The sequence below is a fragment of the Nannobrachium achirus genome, assembly GCF_963921795.1.
Source record: "Nannobrachium achirus genome assembly, chromosome: 9".
Classification (NCBI taxonomy): Eukaryota; Metazoa; Chordata; class Actinopteri; order Myctophiformes; family Myctophidae; genus Nannobrachium; species Nannobrachium achirus.
In genome coordinates, this window is record NC_137818.1 from 32,540,941 (window position 1) to 32,562,211 (window position 21,271).

Here is a 21,271-nt window from a genome sequence, read left to right on the forward strand (position 1 = left end):
AAGACGGAAGGCGGTCATTAAAGCAAAAAAAACAAAAAACAAAAAAACAACAACTTCTCATTAAACCCACTGAATGCCACCCTTTATTAAAAATCTACAAAACTGGTGCCATCCATTTTGTTTAATTTTACCTTTTTATGGGGGCCAAAATCATATTTTGTACTTAAATTACATATATAAATCTATGCTTCTATCGAAAGCCACACTACCCCTCTTACAAAGGAAAAAATGTATATTTATATATATATATATATATATCCTATCATTAGATTTGGGCTTCAATAGAACATGTGTAAGATGTCTTGATCATCATCATATGTTTATGCTGTCATTGGGCCTGTGTGTTCTCTAGAGTGCAATGGCCTTTGAAAACCACCAGGTGGTGGTCTCCTACTATCTGATGGACAAATAGAAGAAGGAAGAGACACGTCCATTCTTTTTTGGTCCGGGCCTAGTTGTTTACATTTTGGCCAGGCCTTTTTGCTAACATGCTACACACTTCAGAGCCCTGGCGATCGCTATCAAGGGCTCTGATCGCCGAATGGATGGCACGGTTAGATTCGCGTTATTCGATTCGAGTTTTTTGAGTACTTATACTTCGTCTGGGAAGCACGGCAAGTGTATAAACGAACGTGTATAGCTAACGCTAATGTGGACGGGAACCAATGTTCGGTTATACCGGTTTCCCGTCGGACTGTGTTCACCGGTGCTACAGTCAAATCGGTCGTGGCGCTCCGGTCACGGAGGCTTTAGGCTAACGTTTGGAGCGATTTTTTTTTTAAATTAAAATTATGGTATGAAAGATAAAACTTTTGATTAATTAAAAAGACGTAAAGTGCGTTTATGGCACTGGAGATCAAAGACGTATAGTACGTTTATGGCATAATATGAGTTAATGAAAAGGTTAAATAAAGCCATGTCCCAATCTGAGATTTGTGAAAACAGAGTGAAAGGAGCCCCCACCCCCACACACAGACTAGCACTCTTCTTCCCAAAGAAATGTCACAATGATGATGTTTTGGTATTGTCGTTCTACAGTAAACATATGTTCCTGCTGTCCTAAATACAGCCAACCTGTTGAAGAAATCACAGACCATTATGGTTTTATGTGAGATGCTTCTGAATATGAATTCTATCGCAAGTTTGACCAAAATAATCTTTCATCTTAAAAGCCACGTGGCCACATCCACATTAGGATTATGCCCGATTTATACTTGGTTGCGCACTGTGTGTCGCACACACATAAAACAGCAGATCTAAGCTTATAAAGCAGTGGTCCTCAACCTTTTCAGGCTGTGACCCCCAAAATAACCATATTTGAATTGGGGACCCCCACCCTTCACAACCACTTGGAATTGTAGGAGTTGGCATTACATTTAGTTTGACTTGATCTGTTAACGCCTCGCAACGCGAGGCGTTGTGAACATGTAGATCTGCTATTTTCACAATTTCTGACTCTAATATTTGGCAATTTGACCAATATGTTGGACCAGAGGTACTAAAACTGAAAACGTCTTTAAAGTCCTTAAATTGTCACTTGCAGATACCATGTACTGTATACACTTATACTGTATGTTGGTTTGTTTACTGTTGAGTTGGAAAACAATGTTAACATTTAGCTAAAGGTCTGGGGATTCTGGGGTTCTCAGGTTGAGAACCACTGTTATAAAGAGCCTCAGCACATTGTACACTTGTTGATCGTCTCATTTCAGTGTGCGACATGCACAGAGAACCTAACAGCCCTCTCCTCTGAGTCCTGGTGAGCCTCACCTGCAGGTTGTTGACCCTCCCTTCACTCTGGCGCCGGTCGCGGTGAGAGTTGGAGGAGGTGCCAGAGGAGGAAGAGGAGGAGGAGGAGGAGGCTGATGATCCCGGCAGCTCGTAGGAGGAAATGCGCCCCGTGTGCCAGTTGGTCCAGAAGATGCGGTTGGTCTTGATGTGCAGGTCCATGGCGTCGATGCGCACGTTGGCGTCGCCCTGGAAGGTCTGCTCGTAGCGCCAGTTGGGCATCCCCGGGTCCAGGCTGCGGATCTCGTTGTCGTCGGCGATGTAGAGGACCTGTCGGGTGCTGTTCATGCCTGGAGACAAAAGAAGCGGTGATGGTTGCAGTGTGATGATTCACGACTCACTCAATGACTGCTTTGTTATAAAAAATAAATATATGGCAATTTAGGTAGAATTGATAATTATAATTATTGATTATTTTAAATCAAGAATTGCAACAATATTCAAATAGATCTTTTTTAAACCAAATTAATTGATTAGTCTTTTTAACCCTTTTTAACCCTTAAGCCCTATTTTATACATCATTAAAGTGATAGTTCACCTATTTTTGACATAAAGCTGTGTGAAATACTTGCCATTAAAACAGTGGTTAAAAATGTATTAATTGATTACCAGAGTCCCATGGTCAGAGTTCTGGTCAGTTTTAGATGAATATTAAGTAGTTCCAATGGGGTGGGGACCATTTGGCGTGGCCCAATCATTGAAAATAGATTAATCCACAAAACTAGCGTCATTTGTATTGTTGGCCTATTTCTTCCATATAGAGCGAGGTTTCGTTCTGATCAGCTGCCTGCAAAGCACCTTGTTTTGGGGAAATACGTTGCAGGGGCGTAGTGATACTGGACACAAAAAATAGTACCATGTGACAGAGGGGTCAAAGTTGAACGAAAGTTGGTCTATTTGGTAGAAATAGGTCAACAATACAAATGAAGCTTGTTTTGTGGATTCATCTATTTTTAATGATTGGGCCATGAGCCCCTGCCAAATCACCGGAACTACTTTATATTCATCTAAAACTGACCAGAACTCTGACCACGGAACTCTGGTAATGGATTAATACATTTGTAACCACTATTTTAATGGCAAGTATTTCACACAGCTTCATGTCAAAAATAGGTGAACTATCACTTTAAGCTATTATAAATCAATTCTTGTGTTGTCCATTAATTTCAAGGCTGCTCAACAGTGCCACTTGGTCACCCAGTGCTATTGCAGCTGTTGAGTCCGTCCTCATACATGCATACATACAAATATATCGATTAAATGGATTATGTGGATGAACCGTTGCACCCCTAAGACAGAATCAGACAGTAGTTGTGGGTCCTCACTATCTGCTTTGCAGGTGTCGTTGATCCTGGTGAAGTATTTGAGACAGCTGCACTTGTACGATCCTTTAGTGTTGTTGCAGACGTGGGAACACACTCCAAACTGCTGACACTCATTCTTATCTGAGAGAGAGAGAGAGAGAGAGAGAGAGAGAGAGAGAGAGAGAGAGAGAGAGAGAGAGAGAACACAAATCAGACCCAAGGCTGTGAGAAAACCGTCTCTCTGTCCTGTTTTGTCACTTTCACCTTCTGATAAATTACCTCCATTTCCGCGTAGTATTATTTGCCAGGCAGGCATTATTTTTCTTCTGTCATTTGTCCTTTTTTACTGGTCCTGTAGGGCCGTGGCCCATTGGTAGGCCGTAAGGATATTGCAAGTGGCCCCCCAAATAACTGACAATAAACAATAAGATTTCAATGATAATATATCACTAATATAAAATGTCTTGGTATTTTCTTTTTTAAAACCTTGATTTTTCTTTTTCCATTATGATACCAATAACTACAGTAGGAGTTAGGAACTTAAAAGTATTTGCAGGGCCCCGTTCAGGATGCAATCTGCTCCTATTTTGTGAGAGTGCTCTGACCTCTATGTTTTTTTTGGTTGCTTTGTTTTGTGTGTAGATGGGTTCTATGATGCGCGTCGTTTGATTCCTTTATCGCTTGTATTCTCTGAACTCGATTGCATGCCGATACTGTGCTTAATGGTTTCCTCTGTCGATCAAGACAGTTATATTTGCTGGTTTAAATGTCTTTATCATTTATTTACAGTCCATAACCTGTTGACATTTTGTAAAATCTACAATAAAATATAATAAGTAATTTAAAAAAGATTCAAAACATAAAGATACACTGAAAATTCACACGGCCTACCCGGCATTTCCGAGTTAAGAGCTTTTCAAGTGGGCCCTGATGGTGGGAACCACTAATCTATGCAATCACACAGTCTATATGTTGCGTAGTGCAGAATGAATGATTAACTGGGTGTTGTCCTAGTTCAGTGGTTCTCAACCTTTTCAGGCCGCGACCCCCAAAATAATCATATTTGAACTGGGGACCCCCCCCCCCCACCCTGATGAGCACTAAGAGTTGAGGCATTACATTTTTTATAAAACGGTTCTATTGTGAAAATAGCCGATCTACATGCTCACAACGCCTCACGTTGCGAGGCCTTGTGAGCATGTAGATCAGCCATTTTCACAATTTCTGCCTCTAATATTTGACAATTTGGCCAATGTTTATTTTGTAATTTTAGAGGTATTAAAAAGTCCTTAAATTGTCACATGTGCAGATACCCTCTACAGTACACACTTAAACGTTATGTTGTTTTGTTTACTGTTGAGAGAGAAAACAATGTTGCACGTTAAGTTAATCATCTGGGGACCCCCCAAAATGAGGTCCCGACCCACAGGTTGAGAACCACTGTCCTAGTTCAGTGGTTCTCAACCTGAGGGTCCTCAATTCAAATATGACTATCTTGGTCTGTCCTAGTGGCGTACCTCCACAGGTGCGGTGTCCAGTCTTGTGGAAGCCTGGTTTGCAGGAGCAGAAGGAGTCGGTGCCTTTGGTGATGCAGTGAGCCTCGTCTCCGTCCCCGCACTGCGTCCTGTTGCTCCTGCAGTCATTCAGCCTGGTGTCTGCAAACACAACACAACAGGCAGCCATGGAGACATGATGTATTACTCTGTATGCAGTGATGTAAAGTAAGTACTGTACTGTAAGTTTGAGGTATTTGTACTCTACTTGAGTATTTCCAATTCTTACTTCTACTACACTACACGTCTCAATGGCAAATATTATGCTTTTACCCCACTATTTTTTTATTTGAAAACTTCAGTTACAAGTTACTTTGTAAAACATACATTAACCACTTCAGCCCTCTACATCAGGGGTTTTCAAAGTGGGTGACGGGGCACCCTGGGGTGCCGTGACGGCAGTCCAGGGGTGCCACGAGATAATTTGATAATAGTAACTTTTTGAACTCAGGCCTTTCACTTGTAGCAGAGTATTTTTATATTGTGGTATTGATACTTTGAGTACTTTTTCTACCAATGTCTGTATGCTTTTTTTAATGTTAAAACCTGTTTTTATGTTGGGGGACTACGGATGAACATTTGCATCTCTTAGTAAATCCTGTGTGTTTACAGTGCATTATGCATTATTATGCATCGCGAATAAACGAATACATGAAAAATCAAATGAGCACTATTTAAACAAATGTGAAACCATTTCAATTAGGCCATCTACAAGCTAACAACGCACCTGTCTTGCAGCTGATCTCATCTGAGCCGTCATCCTCGCAGTCGTTGAAGAAGTTGCAACGCAGCGTGGAGCTGATGCACCTGCCACTGGCACACTGGAACTCATCCTTCTCACAGGTGGGCACAGGGGTAGGGGCTTCTACACGCACGCACACACACAGTGGAATAAAGCAAAAATAACGTCTCATCTTACATTGTGTTGCTGTGTTAATGCATACTGTACTGTACCCAACCAAATAAACAAATAAAGTAACAGTGAAGGCAGTGTCAATGTCACCGTCCCCACAACTTACGGCAGTCCAGCTCATCGGTGTTGTCGCCGCAGTTGTTGACACCGTCGCATCGTTTGGACAGCTGTAGACACACACGGTCGTTCTGACAGCGGAAGGCCCTGGTGGGCGGGCACTGGAAGTGTCCTGAGAGGAGAGAGCAACGACCACAAGGGGGACAGCTTAGAGCAGCGCTTCTCAAAGTGGGCTTTCACAGCTAAATGTATTACTATAGCATTAAAATCAGCTAAACCCATAAGACCTGCGGCCTGAAAAACTGTTGTTGCTATATCAGTAGTTCTCAAACTTTTTCATGTCAAGGACAAGGAAATCCTTGTTGAGAGGGGGTCTCCACAAGATTTGAGTAAAAACATTTCACTTTGAAAACTTTACATATTCAAAGATTTGCAAATGTTCAAAATGTTTCAAAAATAGCAGATCTACAAGCTTATATAAGCTTGTATATCTGCTATTTTTGAATAGCCAAAAGACCCCAGGGGGGGAACCTACTTTGAGAACCAATCTATAGCTAAAATCTGAAATAACACAGATGCTTTCCCGAATCGAATGGGCTAACCACTTTATACATGAGCTATTTGAAAATATTTTGTGTGTGTGTGTGTGCGTGTGTGTGTGTGTGTGTGTGTGTGTGTGTGTGTGTGTGTGTGTGTGTGCGTGCGTGCGTGCGTGCGTGTGTGTGTGTGTGCGTGCATGCATGCGTGCGTGCGTGTGTGTACTCACTGCACTCATCAGGGATCTCATCAGAGTTGTCTCCACAGTCATCCTCTCCATCACACTTCCAGGCCAGGGGCTTACACAGGGTGTTGTTACACTGGAACTCATCCAGGGGGCAGTGTCGCCCAGCTGAGACACACAAAGGTGGTTGTTTTTTTTGTTGTCAGCTTCTTTGTTCTTTCTTTGCACAACCCCCTTCCCCCCATGTAATTCCTTTTACGATTAAAATCTCTTTAAGACAGAATCATGACATTAATCGTGCACGGTTAAATCTTAAAAGGTTTCATTATAGAAGCATGCATATTCATCAACAGTGACTGGTTGACCGTGGTTAATCACTTGAACCCCAGTATGCCTATTCTGGGGGGGAACATTTGCCAAAAATAGCAGATCTACAGGCATGCTTTGAGGTTTTAGATCTGCTATTTTCGGATGAAGAGATTTGGTGTAGACAGAAAAAAATAAGTCAATTTAAAGGAGTAGTTCACCCCCAAAATGACTTGCTTTCTATTGATTAGTCACACCATGGAGACTCGAGTTCAATAATATTTTTTTTGTATTTGTCGCATTCCTAAGACAAAAAATGTATTATAGCAAATTTACCCCCATTGATTCTGGATGGGAACCCAAATGCATTTGGGTCAGAATCAACGGGGGTAAATTTATGGTCAAGGGTCAAGTAAATTTACCCCCATTGATTCTCACACAAATCCAGGCCCATGCATTTGGTCCCCATCCAGAAACATTGGGGTTCAATTTTCTATAATCATTTTTTCTCCATGGTGTAACTACTCCTTTAAGAGATCACACACACTCACCGGCACTTCCACATTTCTCCTCATCACTGCCATCCATGCAGTCAGCATCAGCATCGCAGCGCCAGCGGATGGGGATGCAGTGTCCGTTCTTACACTGGAACTGGTCGTTGTCACACTTCAGATCACAGCCGTGCTGAGCAGCGACACAAGACACAACATCGTCATGAAATCAATCAGTCAACAGGGAAACGATGTGCGTCCTCAGAGGAACTCCAGTGTGGATCTCGGCCTTCCTGTGACCAAGCCTGTCCCATCTCTTTTGCACATATTGTTACAGTCGGGCAGAAACCTCAAGTCTTATCTCCATAGTTGAACTTGTTTTTTGCGTCACGCAAAAGCATTAAAAGTAGCAGCTCTGCTACTTTTACTGTTTTTTTATTTGAATGGTGAAATGTAACAGTTTTGGAATAAGTTCAAAACGGTTTCATCATTGAGGTTTCCACCCAACATAGATGATATAGTGTTTAAAGATTCGTTTTTTGGGCTTTTTATGCCTTTATTTTGATAGGATAGTAGACTGACAGGAAATGGTGAGAGAGATGTGGAATGACATGTGGCAAAGGTCGTCCGGATCGGGAATCGAACCGGCAACGCCAGCAGGCATCATAGCCTAGTATGTGGTATGCGCCTTGAACACTAGGCCAGCAGGCGCCCCGAGATGATATAGTGTTGAAGACACGTATTATTGTGTCAATTGTTTATGCTATGTTGATGAATTGAATACGTAGGACCACAATGGAAACAACTCCCCAGGAAGTTTTTGCGTCATCCTTACTGTACCACGTGCTTGTTTACAGGTCTGACTAATAAAGTATTCTTCTTCTTCTTTCGTGTATCATCATCCTTGATGATTGGTTGACGACATTTTATTTCACAAGATTTCTTGTTACTTAGGGGAGGCCATGGGGATAAAGTATTCAATAAATACATGACACCAGTCAGCTACGTTCAGTTAATTTAAAGGTGATACACTATGAAATTTCACTTTTCCTATTTTAAAACCTTTTTTTGGGGTCCCACTAGCACCTTCTATCCTCACAAAGTCCCATTTCTGACCGTTGTGTCTTTCTCTGGTTTTGAGAAGGCGAAGGTTAAAAGTATCCCACGGGTTCTCAAAACAGGCTGTCCAGATTTGCTGCCGACTGTGACGTCACCTGCCGATTGTGACGTCATCATAAAAAATAAAAAATAAAAAAATATTTTTTCAAAAAAAAAAAGATTTTTTTTCAAAAAGATTTTTTTGGAGGGGGGGGGGGGATATACAAGCTCACGAGCTTGTAGATCTGCTATTTTTGAAAAATCGTGAAAATTAAAAATTTGACCCGATTCTATAAGTGACTTTTTCAAAAATATTTTTCACTGGTTAAAGCATTCAATAATTCTAGGCCTAAATGGGTTAACCAATTAAACCCAGCTAATGGGTTTAAATGAACACTGATTATTTTACTGTGCTGATAGATTAGGGGGCCTTGAAATGAGAAAAGGTCTGTGAATGACTGCGTTGTTGTCACGGTTTACCTCATCAGAGCCGTCCGCACAGTCATGGTCTCCGTCACACTTCCACCGGCCGGCGATGCAGCGGCCGTTGGTACAGGCGAACTCGCTCTCCGAGCACTGCCGCGGCACTGCAGAGGGGGGAGAGAGACCCATGTGACGAATGCGTACGGTACACTCCAACCAATGATATTCTAACCTTGATAAACCACCACAAGACTCATCACAAGGGCTGGGAGGAGGGGGGGAGGGGGAGGGGGGGGGGGGGGGGGGGTTATACACACACGGAAGGAAGGACAGTGGGAGGTCAGAAGAGGAGCTCCATGGACATGGAAGACTTCATAATGGGATGTAAATGACCTGCTGAGACACTGCAGTGCTGGAAGAACACTACTCTGGATTCTGACTTGGGTAAAAGTAGCAACATGCCACAATTGTCAGTCCTGCATTCAGAATTTTAAGTGAGTAAATGTGCTAGAGTATTGGTATCAACATGTAGCAAACCGTCGCTGTCGGGCTGAAAGCTTGTATCTCCATATTTTAACTTTTTGTGTTTTTTCGTAAATGAACATCCTACTTGATCATGCTACAGCGTCAAAGTAGTTTTGAGCTTGACGATCTGCTACTATTGATGCTTTTGAATTGGAATCCTGAAAAGTAACAGTTTTGGACTGTTTTAGGTAGCTTTACTATAATTATACTTAACCAGTAACAAAATCTGTCAAATAATTGTAGTGGCATAAAAAGTACAAAAACAATTGGCTCTGAGATGTACTGTAGTGAAGTAGATGTATAAAATATGTAAATACTAATGTAAAGAAAAAGTACCTAAAAATGTTACTTAAAGGGGAATACCACTCAATTTCAACATTAATATACCTTAGAGTTGTGTGGAAATAAGAAAAAAGTCTCCCCCTTCTGTGTTGCCTAGAAAGGATTGATTGTGGGGTCATGTGATCAAGATGAAGGTGTACTCTACACCTTCATTGAAAATGAGTGGTATTAAACTTTAAGTGCAGCACTTGAGTAAATGTACTTAATTACTTTCCCCCACTGCGCCACTCTACAGTATACACATTCTCATTTGAGGTCATTCACCGTCATTGTGAAAATCTGCAGGAAATTCTGAGTGCAGTGCAATACAATTTCTTAGGAGCCTTGCTTGCAACCTCTCAAAGTTTGACAGGATAATAGGTGTCTAGGGGCACCTTGATGGAGACGGGGTGTGATGAGAGAGACACAACAAGAGGGTTTCAAAGTCAGGCCTTGTTTATCCATGGTTGTGTGCCGCGCCGCTCTCCGAAGATAGCAGACGTACAAGCTTGCAACGCGTTACAGCGCACCGTGTTGTTTAGCTTGTACATCTGCCATCTTCAGTGAGCACTGAGCAGCACCGGCCTGCAACTAAGCATAAATCAGGCTTTTTAGACACACAGGAGTGGGGAGGGGGTCAGGGATTACATGTAGCGCTGGAGAGACCTACCTCTGGCTCACGCCAACGGGAGAGTATGAAATGAAACAAACATCAGATGAGGTGAGATGCATCAGAAGAAAAAAACGACAGTGAAATGACAGGAAATGTTCTCGGTGAGACAACAACGTGATCAATCAAAGTGTGAAACTCAGGGAGGCAGCGAGGTTAGCATTGACGGGTGAATTTACGCACGGTATGCACAAAAGGACCAGTTTTAGGTGCCTCCTGTATATGTATTACACAAAGACAAGATGTCGACTGCAGTTACTTTGGAGAGGATGAGTTGGCGGATGTGTACGGGATGAGGGTGTCGTTCCAGAGGCGGCAGTGAGACCTACCACACTTGTCTTCATCGGAGTTGTCCCCGCAGTCGTTGTCGTAGTCGCACTGCCATCGGCCCGGCACACAGCGGTTGTTCTTACATCTGAACTGGTAGGGCTCGCAGGTTCGCTCAGCTGTCCAAAACAGCAGAAAATGTCCAGCGTTAGAGAGGAAGTGGAATGTCAATCTGTCACCAAAACACCTTAAATAGTAATGTGTAAAGAAAGAAAAGGGGGTGACGATAATTTATCTCAATGACACCCGCCTTCCTGGCTGGGCAATAAAGATCTCATCTCTGGACTATGAAGTTCTTATCTCATGTCTTGTGAATCATCCGAGTCATGCGGGACGTCAGAGACTCACCACACTCCTCTTTGGGCTCGTCAGAGGAGTCGCCACAGTCGTCCTCGCCGTCGCACTTCCAGCGAGCCGGGATGCAGCGCCCGGAGTCTTTGCAGCGGAACTCGTCCACGCCGCACGTCATCTGGGCTGTAGAGAAAGAGACAGAGGGTGTCGGTCACTGACGGGGTTGGGGGAGACGACAAAGGAACTATGAGCAATGGGCTAAAAAAAAGGAATTCAGAGTTGGAAGTGAGGAAGTCCTACTGCAGTTGGCGGGTTCATCCGATCCGTCCACACAGTCGTTGTCACGGTCACACACCCACACGCGGGGGATGCAGCGCTTGGTGATGGCACACTGGAACTGTGTGGGCGCACACGTCACCTCGGCTACGGAGCGGAAGAGCACAAATACAATAAAAAACTAAAATCACTGATAGCGTTGAACTACCAAACCAACCAACCAGAACATACCGCCTTCTAAACACGGAAATATGTAACGCAAAGAGAGAACAGGTAGAAGAGAGCTATGGCCACAGACAGCAGGAGTGTTGTTAACTTACGGCAGTCCTTCTCATCCTCTCCTTCCCCGCAGTTATCCTGGCCGTTGCAACGGAAGATGCCCGGGATGCAGCGGCTGGGGTGGGAGCACTTGAACTGGCTGGGCAGGCACACGTGGATATCTGCAACACAATTCACAAAGACTTAGACTTTGCAGAGGGACAGAAAGTAACCAATCTAAAAGCTCACAAAACATTGCAGACAACTAGATTCCATGATGGCAGGCAGCTACATTACCACTGCACTGCCCGAGCGGTTGGGAGGCTAATGCTTCCGATGCGTATGTGTGACCGTGCCCTAAATTCGGTCCTAGACAGACATGCAGACAGATGGCTGGTGGCCAGAGCGCACATCAGTACCGGACAAAAAGCTGCGATTTGGGAGGCCGAGATAATAATAGACTTTACAGACAATGAATTCCAGGGAGAGACGGCGGAGATGGACAGAAAGATAGGAAATAAAAGCGGGGAGAACAGAGACAGGTGGAGGATAAAAAAGGAAGAATGTGAAATGGGATGACTTCATTAAAGGGGAAAAGAGCGAGCTGGCCGTACCGCAGTTGGCCTCATCAGAGTGGTCCTGGCAGTCGTTGTCTCCGTCGCAGATGTAGGCGGGGTTGGTGCAGATGCCCGTGCCGCACTGGAACTGGCCCGGCCGGCACTTGAATTCAGCTGCAGCAGAACAACACCATCACACCTGAGCTGTTAGTACTGTACCTTATCGTCACTGTCGGGCAGAAACCTTGTATCTCCAAGTTTCAAATTTGTACGTTCTTTTGCAAAGTAAAAGGCTGCACAAAAGTAGTGAAAACAGCAGATCTACAAGCACACAACGCCTCGCAGTGCGAGGCGTTGTATGCTTGTAGATCGGCTGTTTACTGTCAATATTCCAGGATGACCTCCCACTTGGGTAATGACGCCCCCTGGCGATCATTCAGAGAAACTACTTCAGCTCCCTACTAACGTAGGTAGGAAGGGCCTGTCACTCAAACCGGAGTGACCCGCCTCCAGGCTATATAAGCCCCCGGAGGCGGAAGTAACATCCTCTTTTCACTCTCTGCGATATCACATTCAGATAAGTTGAAACTCAGCCTTGTATTATTATTCTTCGCGCATTAGCCTAAAGCGGTGGCATTGGAGTCGCCCACTGGCGAGTGTTGAATTAACCCGTACTTAAGAATACTTATTCTTGTTCCGTCCTAAATCGACGGTTATTTCCTTTTATAACAAAGGATTATTACTGCTTGTTCAGGCCTCCGCCGAAGCAAGCGTGGCATAGCATTAGCCGTTAGCTTGTTAGCTCGTCTGCTATTGTTAACGTTAGCTACACTGCTTACCGCTTGTTCAGGCCCTGCCCGAATCAAGCGTGGCCTAGCCTTAGCCGTTAGCTTGTTAGCTCGTCTGCTTCTGGTTAACTCTATCTACAGTGCTTCGCCATGGATCCTCTGGCCTTCCTGCCGAGGCAATGTCCAGGCTGTCCAGGACTCATCGACGGACAGGATCTTCACCATCTCTGTGTCGGCTGCATGGGCGTTGCACACGCCTTCTCTGCACTGAGTCCTCAGGGGAGAGCAGGACCTTTCTGTGACTGCTGCGTGGCCTACGACCGCGATGTACTGATACACCGGTTCTACCTAGCCAGGGCAGGCCTCGGGGCCTGCGCTCCACCAGGTGGGTCCACTGCTCTCAACCCCACAGCCCAGTCTTTCCTTCCCCAGGCGGACCGCACCGTTGGTCAAGGTGCGGCGCTGCCTTCCGGAGATCCGCTTGGCAACCAGCGCGCCATTCCAAGTCAAGATGGCGCCGTGCTACATGAGACACCGCCTGCCGCGCAACCGACCGCAGCTAGCTCCACTGTCACTGGAGCTGGCGGGTCTGGTGAAGTCGCCGCTAAGAAGGCGACCAAGAAGGCTAACATCCAGACGGAATCTCCGGTAGCCTTTTCCCCTTCGGGCGCGGTGCCCAAAAAGAAACGCTTGGATGTGACCGTCGGGGACGTCCCCCTCGACGTGAGCATCACCAAAACAGTCCAGACCTTCAGGCGAGAGTCGGACCTGAGCTCCTGTCAGAGCGAGGGTTCTGGTTCTGAATACTCTGGATACACGGCCGAGGAGGAGGAGGACTCCGTCGATGACGAGGGTTCTCGACTCACGGTCACTGTGAAAGGTAATGCCCCTGCGGCTCCAGCACGTCAACTGGACGCCGCAGGGAGCTCCCAGGCCTCCTCAGGCACCACTGCCCCTCCACCCGCCAGTCAAGCGAGTGAAGCGGGAGCAGAGGACGTCGATTCTGCAGCAGAAATGCTGGATCATCTCACAGTCTACATGAGAGCTCTGGCCAGAGTTGGAGAGGAGTTGCCACCTCCTCTCCCCTCTGAAGAGGCCGAGGATGATGATGAAATGCCCGGGCAGGAGCCTTCGGTTCCCGCCCCGTATGTCCTCTCCAGGCTGCCGCTGGTGAAAGGTTTCACCAAGGCCCTCCATTCCTCATGGAAGACACATAAAGACCCCAGGAAGCTGCCTTTTTCTGTGTTGGATTTGGTGGGCGGTGCGGAGGCAGGCATGTCCACCTGCCCTAACCTGGACCACCTGTTGGCACAATCTTTTCTGAGTTCTGTCAGACCCCAGTACAAAGATGTAGGCACGGCTAAAAACGGGCCGTTTGTTGGCCCCGTCGGCACCAACCCGCCGGGGTTCACTGTCCTGGAGGACAAGCTACAGTCGGACAGGGCTCGTAACGCCTACCGGTCCGCTGCTCTGGCCGCTAAGGACCTAAATCTGATCCAGCTCTTGCTCGCTTCCACCAAGGACCTGGTCAAAGGTCTGACCACGGGGGAGCACACAGCTGAACTGAACACTCTATTTGACATCATGCTGAAGGTCAATTGGCATGCGGTTAAGTGGATGGGCAGGTCCATGGACTACAACCTCCAGTCTGAGAGAGCCCGCTGGCTCGACTATGTCGACCTCGAGCCTAAGAGGGACGTGGGCGAGAAGCCTCTAGGTCCTCGCGGGGAGATGTACAAGTCTCTCATAAACATGGAGAACAGTCCCACCACCCTCATGGGTGGGGGCTTGGAGCTGCTGCAGGGTAGAGTTACCTTCTTCAAGGCGGCTAAGGACATCGTCGAGTCCACCACAGTGCCACAGGATGAACCGCAGCAAGCTAGGAGGACGTCCCGCTCCTCCCGCGCCAAGGAAAGGGGCCGCTCTGCTTCTTTTAAGAAGCACTCGTCTTCCTCCAGGGGAGCCTCTGCAGCCAGGGCGCCTGACAGGCCCCGCAGCAAGGCTGTGGTTCCCGAGCGCGCTCAGCCGCGCCGCCCGTCCAAGGATGGCAGGCAGCAGTCTTCATACCGCGGTGGCCGCGGTAGGGGACAGCGCAAATGACACTCTGAAGAGGGGAATTGTGCTGGGGCGGGGGTCCGAGGTGTCTCTCGGTCCCCCTCCCCCCAAACGAGGGCGTTTTTCGGTACCCCGTGTCGGGGAAATGAAAATGTTAATTTTGATGCCTCCTGTGTCGACAATAAACATGTTGAAAGAACAAAGTCTGTCTCTGTCCAACTCTCTCGCACTAGCACAGACGACCCCATCGTGCATGCCTCCTGTAGTAATGATGAAGTCCTGTCAGGACTCGATAATCAATCACAGGTTTTATCAGAAACCAGTAATGTTAATGTCAAACAATTATGTGGTTCCTCAAGCGCGCGAGTGGGATATCCCTCGCGTCGACAATATGAATCCTTTATGCATGCCTCCTGTAAGAATGATGGAGTCCCGTCAGGACTCTTTAATCAGTCAGAGGTTTTATCAGCAACCAGTAATGTTAACGTCAAACAATTATATGGTTCCTCATGCGCGCGAGTGGATTTTCCCTCGCGTGAGCGATGCTATGAATTTAACCTTGAGTCAGAAATTCTGTCGGCCTACTATGAGCCCGGGTCAAGGGACAAGCATAAAGGCCTTAGAGCAGGTATTAAACGTAAAAGTTCCTCTCCTGTCAGGGGAGAATGCTTTAGTTGTGGGCGAGTCTGTTTATCAGTCGAATCGCTTTGCTCTTCCTGTCGCTCTATCGAGCCAAAACCGAACGCTTCCGGTTTCACCGGATACGGATTCGCTAGCTCCCCGCTTCCGGTCCGGCCGCAAAAGAGCTCCGCTAGTCAAGCGGTACAATCGGAAGGTGTTCCCACCTTGCGGCCTATTGAACCCCTGCGCTCCGCATCCGGGTGTCCCGGATACGGATACGCAGGTTCCCCACTTCCGGTCCCGCCGCAAAATAGCTCCGCTAGTCAAGCGGTACAACCAGAAGGTGTTTCCGCCATGCGGCCTATTGAACCCTTGCGCTCCGCATCCGGTCGTTCCGGATACGGATACGCAGGTTCCCCACTTCCGGTCCGGCCGCCAAAAAGCTCCGCCGTCACGGAAGCACAGTGGTGGGGTTTCTCTCGCTCAAAACACGCTAGCACGCTGTGCGCGCCAGTGGAAGTTATGCAACCCGAGCCATTGGGTATTTCGAACGATAACCAGGGGTTACAGGTTACAGTTCGCAGATATACCCCCGCTTTCGAGCAGGGTTATTCATACCAGAGCACGTGGTTTAAAAGCAAGTCTTTTGAGAGAAGAGATCAGCTCATTGCTAAGCAAGGGTGCTATAGTGGAGCTGGACAGGACCCAATCCCGCATGGGATTTTGGAGCCGTTATTTCCTGGTGCCCAAAAAGGGGGGGGGGCTACGTCCCATCCTGGACCTAAAGGCACTAAACGTGTACCTGAAGAAATACGTTTTCAGGATGCTAACAGTACCCACCATGTTTCGGTCGGTCAGGCAAGGGGATTTCCACTGTTCAGTGGATCTGAAGGATGCTTATCAGCACGTCCAGATTTATCCCCCACACAGGAAATTCCTTCGGTTCGCCTTCGAGGGTCGCCTGTACGAGTATACAGTACTCCCTTTCGGTCTGTCACTGAGCCCGAGGGTTTTCGTGAAAGTGACCGAAGCAGCCATCGCCCCGCTGAGACAGCAGGGCGTCAGGTTGGCGACGTACATCGACGATTGGATGATTTCAGCGAGCTCCGCCCACGAAGTGGCGCGTCACACACAAGTGGTTTTGGCTCACCTGAAGGCCTTAGGTTTCATAGTCAACCACGGCAAGAGCATGCTGACTCCAGCAAGTCGTCTTACATTCATTGGGGTCCTTCTGGACTCATCCGACATGTCGGCCCGTCTCTCAGAGGAGAGGGTGGACAGGTTTCGGGAATGTCTCGACTCCTTTCAAGTGGGCCAGGAGGTCACTTACAGGAGTTGCATGGTACTGACGGGAATGATGGCTTCCGCAGTACATCTGTTGCGTTTGGGCAGGTTTCATATGAGACCTTTTCAAAGATGGATGTTATCCCTCGGGATCCCGCCCTCCTTGAAGTACAAGAAGGTTACGGTTTCCCCTTCCTGCGCGATCGCCCTGTCTCCGTGGCTGGTGGAGGGGTTCCTCACCAGCGGAGTCTCGATTGGCGAGGTGGTTTCCCACAAGTCGATCACGACAGACGCCAGTCTCAGTGGATGGGGAGCCACTTTCGAGGGGCGCACAGCGCAGGGGCTTTGGCCTCTGGAGATGAGGGGTCGTCACATCAACTATTTGGAGTTGATGGCTATACTCCTGGCGCTCAAGCATTTCGAGCCTTGGATTTTGCATTGTCACGTCCTGGTCAGGACAGACAATACGACGGCCATGTTTTATGTCAACAAACAGGGGGGCCTGTCGTCGTTGCCACTGGACCGTCTGGCTCGAGAATTGACGGTTTGGTGCTTGTCGCGCCTCAAGTCGATCAGGGCCTCACACGTCCCAGGTCTCCTCAACAGCGGAGCAGATCTCCTGTCCAGGGGAGGTCCTCGCTACGAGGATTGGTCTCTCCACCCCAGGGTGGTGAGCCAGATTTTTCGCAAGTTTGGTCAGCCAGTGGCGGACCTGTTTGCGTCAGCGGAGAATACGAAGTGTCCGTTGTTCTTCGCGGTGAAGGGCAGTCCCCCCTTGGGGTTGGACGCCTTAGCGCACACGTGGCCGAGAGGTCTACTGTACGCGTTTCCCCCCTTCGACTTAATCCGACCCACTCTGGAGAGAGTCAGGAGGTTCGGTCTGGAGATGCTCCTGGTGGCTCCCTACAAGGGCACGTGGAGATCGGCGATCGCCCCTCTCCTTTGCGAACCGGGTTGGCAGCTGCCTCAGTGCAGGGACCTGTTGAGTCAGGCCAGGGGGGAGATCTTCCACCAAGACCTGCAGGTCCTAGACCTGTGGGTTTGGCACGTGAAAGGTTAAACCTGCTGGCAGCCGGTTTTTCTTCTGAAGTGGTTGATACCATTCAGAGTGCTAAGGCGCCCTCTACGAGGGCGTCTTATGATGGAAGGTGGAATGCCTTTGAGGACTGGTGTGAGTCGCGTGTTCCACCTGTGGTGGCTCATGTGGCGTCAGCCCAGGAAATTCTGGAATTTATGCAGAACCGCTTGAGAAGTGGTCTAGCATTTTCTACCCTTAGGGGGTATTTGGCGGCTATTAATGCCTGTCACCTGGGGGTGGCGGGCAAGGCACCTTCTAAAGTCCCGGAGGTCATCAAGTTCATGCAAGGAGTTGAACGTTTGAGGCCGGTGACTAGGTCTTTGTTCCCAGTTTGGGATCTGCAGGTGGTTCTAGGGGGCCTATGTCGGGCTCCCTTTGAGCCGCTTGTAGGGATGCCTTTGAAACTTTTGAGTTTCAAGACGGCTCTTTTGCTGGCTTTGGCCACGGCTAAAAGAGTTGGTGACCTGCAAGCTCTCTCGGTGTCTGCGGAGTGCATGCAGTTTATGAACAATGATCTCAAGGTGTTGCTCAAGCCTCATCTTAAGTTTGTTCCTAAGAACATGGTGGTTCCTAAGGAGCCTGTTGTTCTTCTGGCTTTTCATCCTCCTCCGTTTGTCTCGGTGGAGGATGAACGGCTGAATTGCCTTTGTCCTGTCAGGGCATTGAAGGCCTACTGTGACAGGACTGCTGGTTCTAGAGCTTCTTCTCAGCTCTTTGTAGAAATGGGCAATGTTCTTGTCAGAAAGCCGGTGTCTAGACCCACTCTTTCGAGGTGGATTGTGGATGCTATTAGGCTGGCTTACTCTAGTGCGGGTGTGGAAGTGCCGGCGGCACTTAAAGCCCATAGCACTAGAGGTGTGGCTACTTCGTGGGCACTGGCAAAGGGAGTCTCCGTTCAGGAGATTTGTGTTTCGGCGAATTGGTCTTCGCCTTCTACCTTTGCAGCCTACTATCACCTGGATATCGAATCCTCTTCGCTAGCGCATTCGGTTCTGGGTGCAGTTGCCTCCTCTACGTCATAGAGGAGTCGGATCTTCCCCTCCCACAGGTGGGCATGTAGCCACCTGGGGTATTTTGGGGGGACCCTGTGTTTTCCTTATATAGTGTGTCTTACTTATAAGGCGGACTTGTCCTTTTCATTTAGTTGAATGAGGCGGACTTCGGTCTGTCAGGGTCTCTCTTTATTTTCTCTTGCCTTCACACCCAGGTCCGGTGGGCCTGGGACCTTCTGGGTGATGGGTCACGCCCGTTTGGGCTGTGCTCACCCGTATGAGGGGTGTGTGGGGGTATGAGAGTAGGTTGTGGCTTAGAGGGGAGTTTAAGAATCCCAAGTGGGAGGTCATCCTGGAATATTGACAGTAAACGGTAGGTTCCGTACGGAACCATTGTTTACTTAGATATGGAAGGATGACCTCCCACGTAATGCCCCTCTGTTTCACTGAATGTGGCAGAGAGTGGTATTAAGAGGATGTTACTTCCGCCTCCGGGGGCTTATATAGCCTGGAGGCGGGTCACTCCGGTTTGAGTGACAGGCCCTTCCTACCTACGTTAGTACGGGAGCTGAAGTAGTTTCTCTGAATGATCGCCAGGGGGCGTCATTACCCAAGTGGGAGGTCATCCTTCCATATCTAAGTAACAATGGTTCCGTACGGAACCTACCGTTTTCACTAGTTTAAATCATTTTTAAAATGATAAATGCAAAACGAACGGTTTTGGATATACAAGGTTTTCACCTGACGTTATACTCCCCAATAAATCATTATCACACAAACACCTTTACATTTCTTCCTGATAGGGGCATTAACTCTTGAGTGCCATTCACACTGAGCACTATAAAGATAACTATAACAACATATTTTTATAGTCTGTGTGAAAAGTAACGGTTTTGTACATATTTTATAAAGTTTCCGCCTGAGAGCAACATGATATCACATCCACTACGTGCCAGAAATTTCACCCTCTCCTACACACAAAACACTTACGGCAGTCAGCCGGCTCGTCCGACCGATCTCCGCAGTCGTCCTCCGTGTCGCATTTCCACCAGAAAGGAATGCACTTGTCGTTCTTACACACAAACTGGAGGGACAACAAAAGGGACATAAATCAGAGCGATGATAACACACAATGCCACGGCGTAATTGCTCATAGAGTGGCAACGATGCTACACTGAGGCTACAGTAGCACTGGGCGGCCAGCCAGCTGTCAATACATAATCACTTGACACAAGAAGTTCATCAAACAAAAACACACACCGAGTTTGAGAATGGAAACGGCCCTCTGGTCGGCCCGGCCCTCTGTCTCAGTTTAGCACTAAAGTTGATCAGGGTTTGGAGCAAAGTATCCAGACTAAGTAACCAAGAAGCTCCAGGGGGTCCCCGACTCCCCAACAAAATGAGTTAATATAGCATTAAATCAGTTTAACCACTTCTACCCACATGGGCTATTTGAAAATAGCCGATCTACAATCTAAAAGCTCACAATATAATGTGAGCTTGGTACATGTAGATCTGCTATTTTCAAACAAACTTGCTTTATTTGTATTTGTGTGATGCTGCCAATTGGAGTGGGTGTACCAAAAAAAATGTTGTATTCTGAATACCATGACAACAAACATCTTATCTTATCAAATCTTGCACAAACTATTTTCAGATGGGGGTATGCAGCCACATACATGTTAATTGGGGGGGGGGGGGGGGGGGGGGGTCCTTGAAATGAAAGTTTGAGAACCCCTGACATACAGTAGCGCACACCTTACCTGGCTAGCAGTACAGTTGGACATGCAGGTGCGCTGGTCGTTGGCCAGGTAGAAGTTGGTTGGACAGGCACATTTGTAGCCTCCCCCCGGGGACAGCAGACACAAGTTACTGCAGCCGCCATTGTTTGTCTGGCATGGGTGGTTGAGCACTGGGAAGACGGGAGGAGAGGTGTCATTTGTGGCGCAAGGTTGACAAAGACACGCCTAGGAAACATCTTGCGTTTCTGTGAATGATGTCTCTCTCTCTCGGTCGTCCTCAGATGAGGGTGTAATGCAATTTACAATTTAGGCATTTGGCAGACGATCTACAAGCTCACAGCACGCAATGTGTTGGGAGCTTACCGGTCTGCCTTTTTCGGCGAGTGACAGTGTATGAAGAAGGCTTGCCCCCAGGGCTCTAGACTTGATGCTGAAATCATTTCCTCTACCTCAAATCTCTTTGCAGAAAATAGCTATCTTGAGAGACGTTGTGAACATATTTTGGATGAATGTTCGCCCCAGAATTCCAGGGGTTAGGTGTATGTTGTAATAGATGTTGCTGTAAGGATGCACACAAGGATTCAACAGAAATGACTGAGCTGTACATCAGCGTGTGGCTCACCCTCAGGCTGTCGGTAGGGATGGTATATGTGGATGTCCATGGGTCTGTGCAGTGTGCTGATCAGGGTGGTCTTGTTGGTGCCCAGGGTCTTATGACATCTGTTGATGGACTTGGTCTCCCAGTCTGTCCAGTAGATGTACTCCTCAAAGAGGGTCATTGCAAAAATGTGGGGGATGTCCTGGGTCAGGACTGCAGACACACACAGAAACA

The 21,271-nt window shown here is 47.5% G+C and overlaps 1 protein-coding gene across 2 annotated transcripts in view; it reads right to left on the minus strand.

Moving 5' to 3' along the window:
• Positions 1–21,271, minus strand: part of lrp1ab (low density lipoprotein receptor-related protein 1Ab) — a 194,103-nt gene that overhangs the window by 12,164 nt on the left and 160,668 nt on the right. For both annotated transcript variants that reach the window (XM_080734198.1, XM_080734197.1), the window contains exons 61-76: positions 21,062–21,250; positions 20,461–20,609; positions 19,688–19,781; positions 11,937–12,053; positions 11,385–11,504; positions 11,089–11,211; positions 10,846–10,971; positions 10,500–10,616; positions 8,712–8,818; positions 7,194–7,326; positions 6,382–6,504; positions 5,665–5,787; positions 5,373–5,510; positions 4,610–4,747; positions 3,114–3,233; positions 1,771–2,078 (exon numbers count right to left, since the gene is read on the minus strand). In XM_080734198.1, coding sequence (XP_080590324.1) covers positions 1,771–2,078; positions 3,114–3,233; positions 4,610–4,747; positions 5,373–5,510; positions 5,665–5,787; positions 6,382–6,504; positions 7,194–7,326; positions 8,712–8,818; positions 10,500–10,616; positions 10,846–10,971; positions 11,089–11,211; positions 11,385–11,504; positions 11,937–12,053; positions 19,688–19,781; positions 20,461–20,609; positions 21,062–21,250 — 2,225 coding nt within the window. The remainder of the gene's footprint in view (positions 1–1,770; positions 2,079–3,113; positions 3,234–4,609; positions 4,748–5,372; positions 5,511–5,664; positions 5,788–6,381; positions 6,505–7,193; positions 7,327–8,711; positions 8,819–10,499; positions 10,617–10,845; positions 10,972–11,088; positions 11,212–11,384; positions 11,505–11,936; positions 12,054–19,687; positions 19,782–20,460; positions 20,610–21,061; positions 21,251–21,271) is intronic.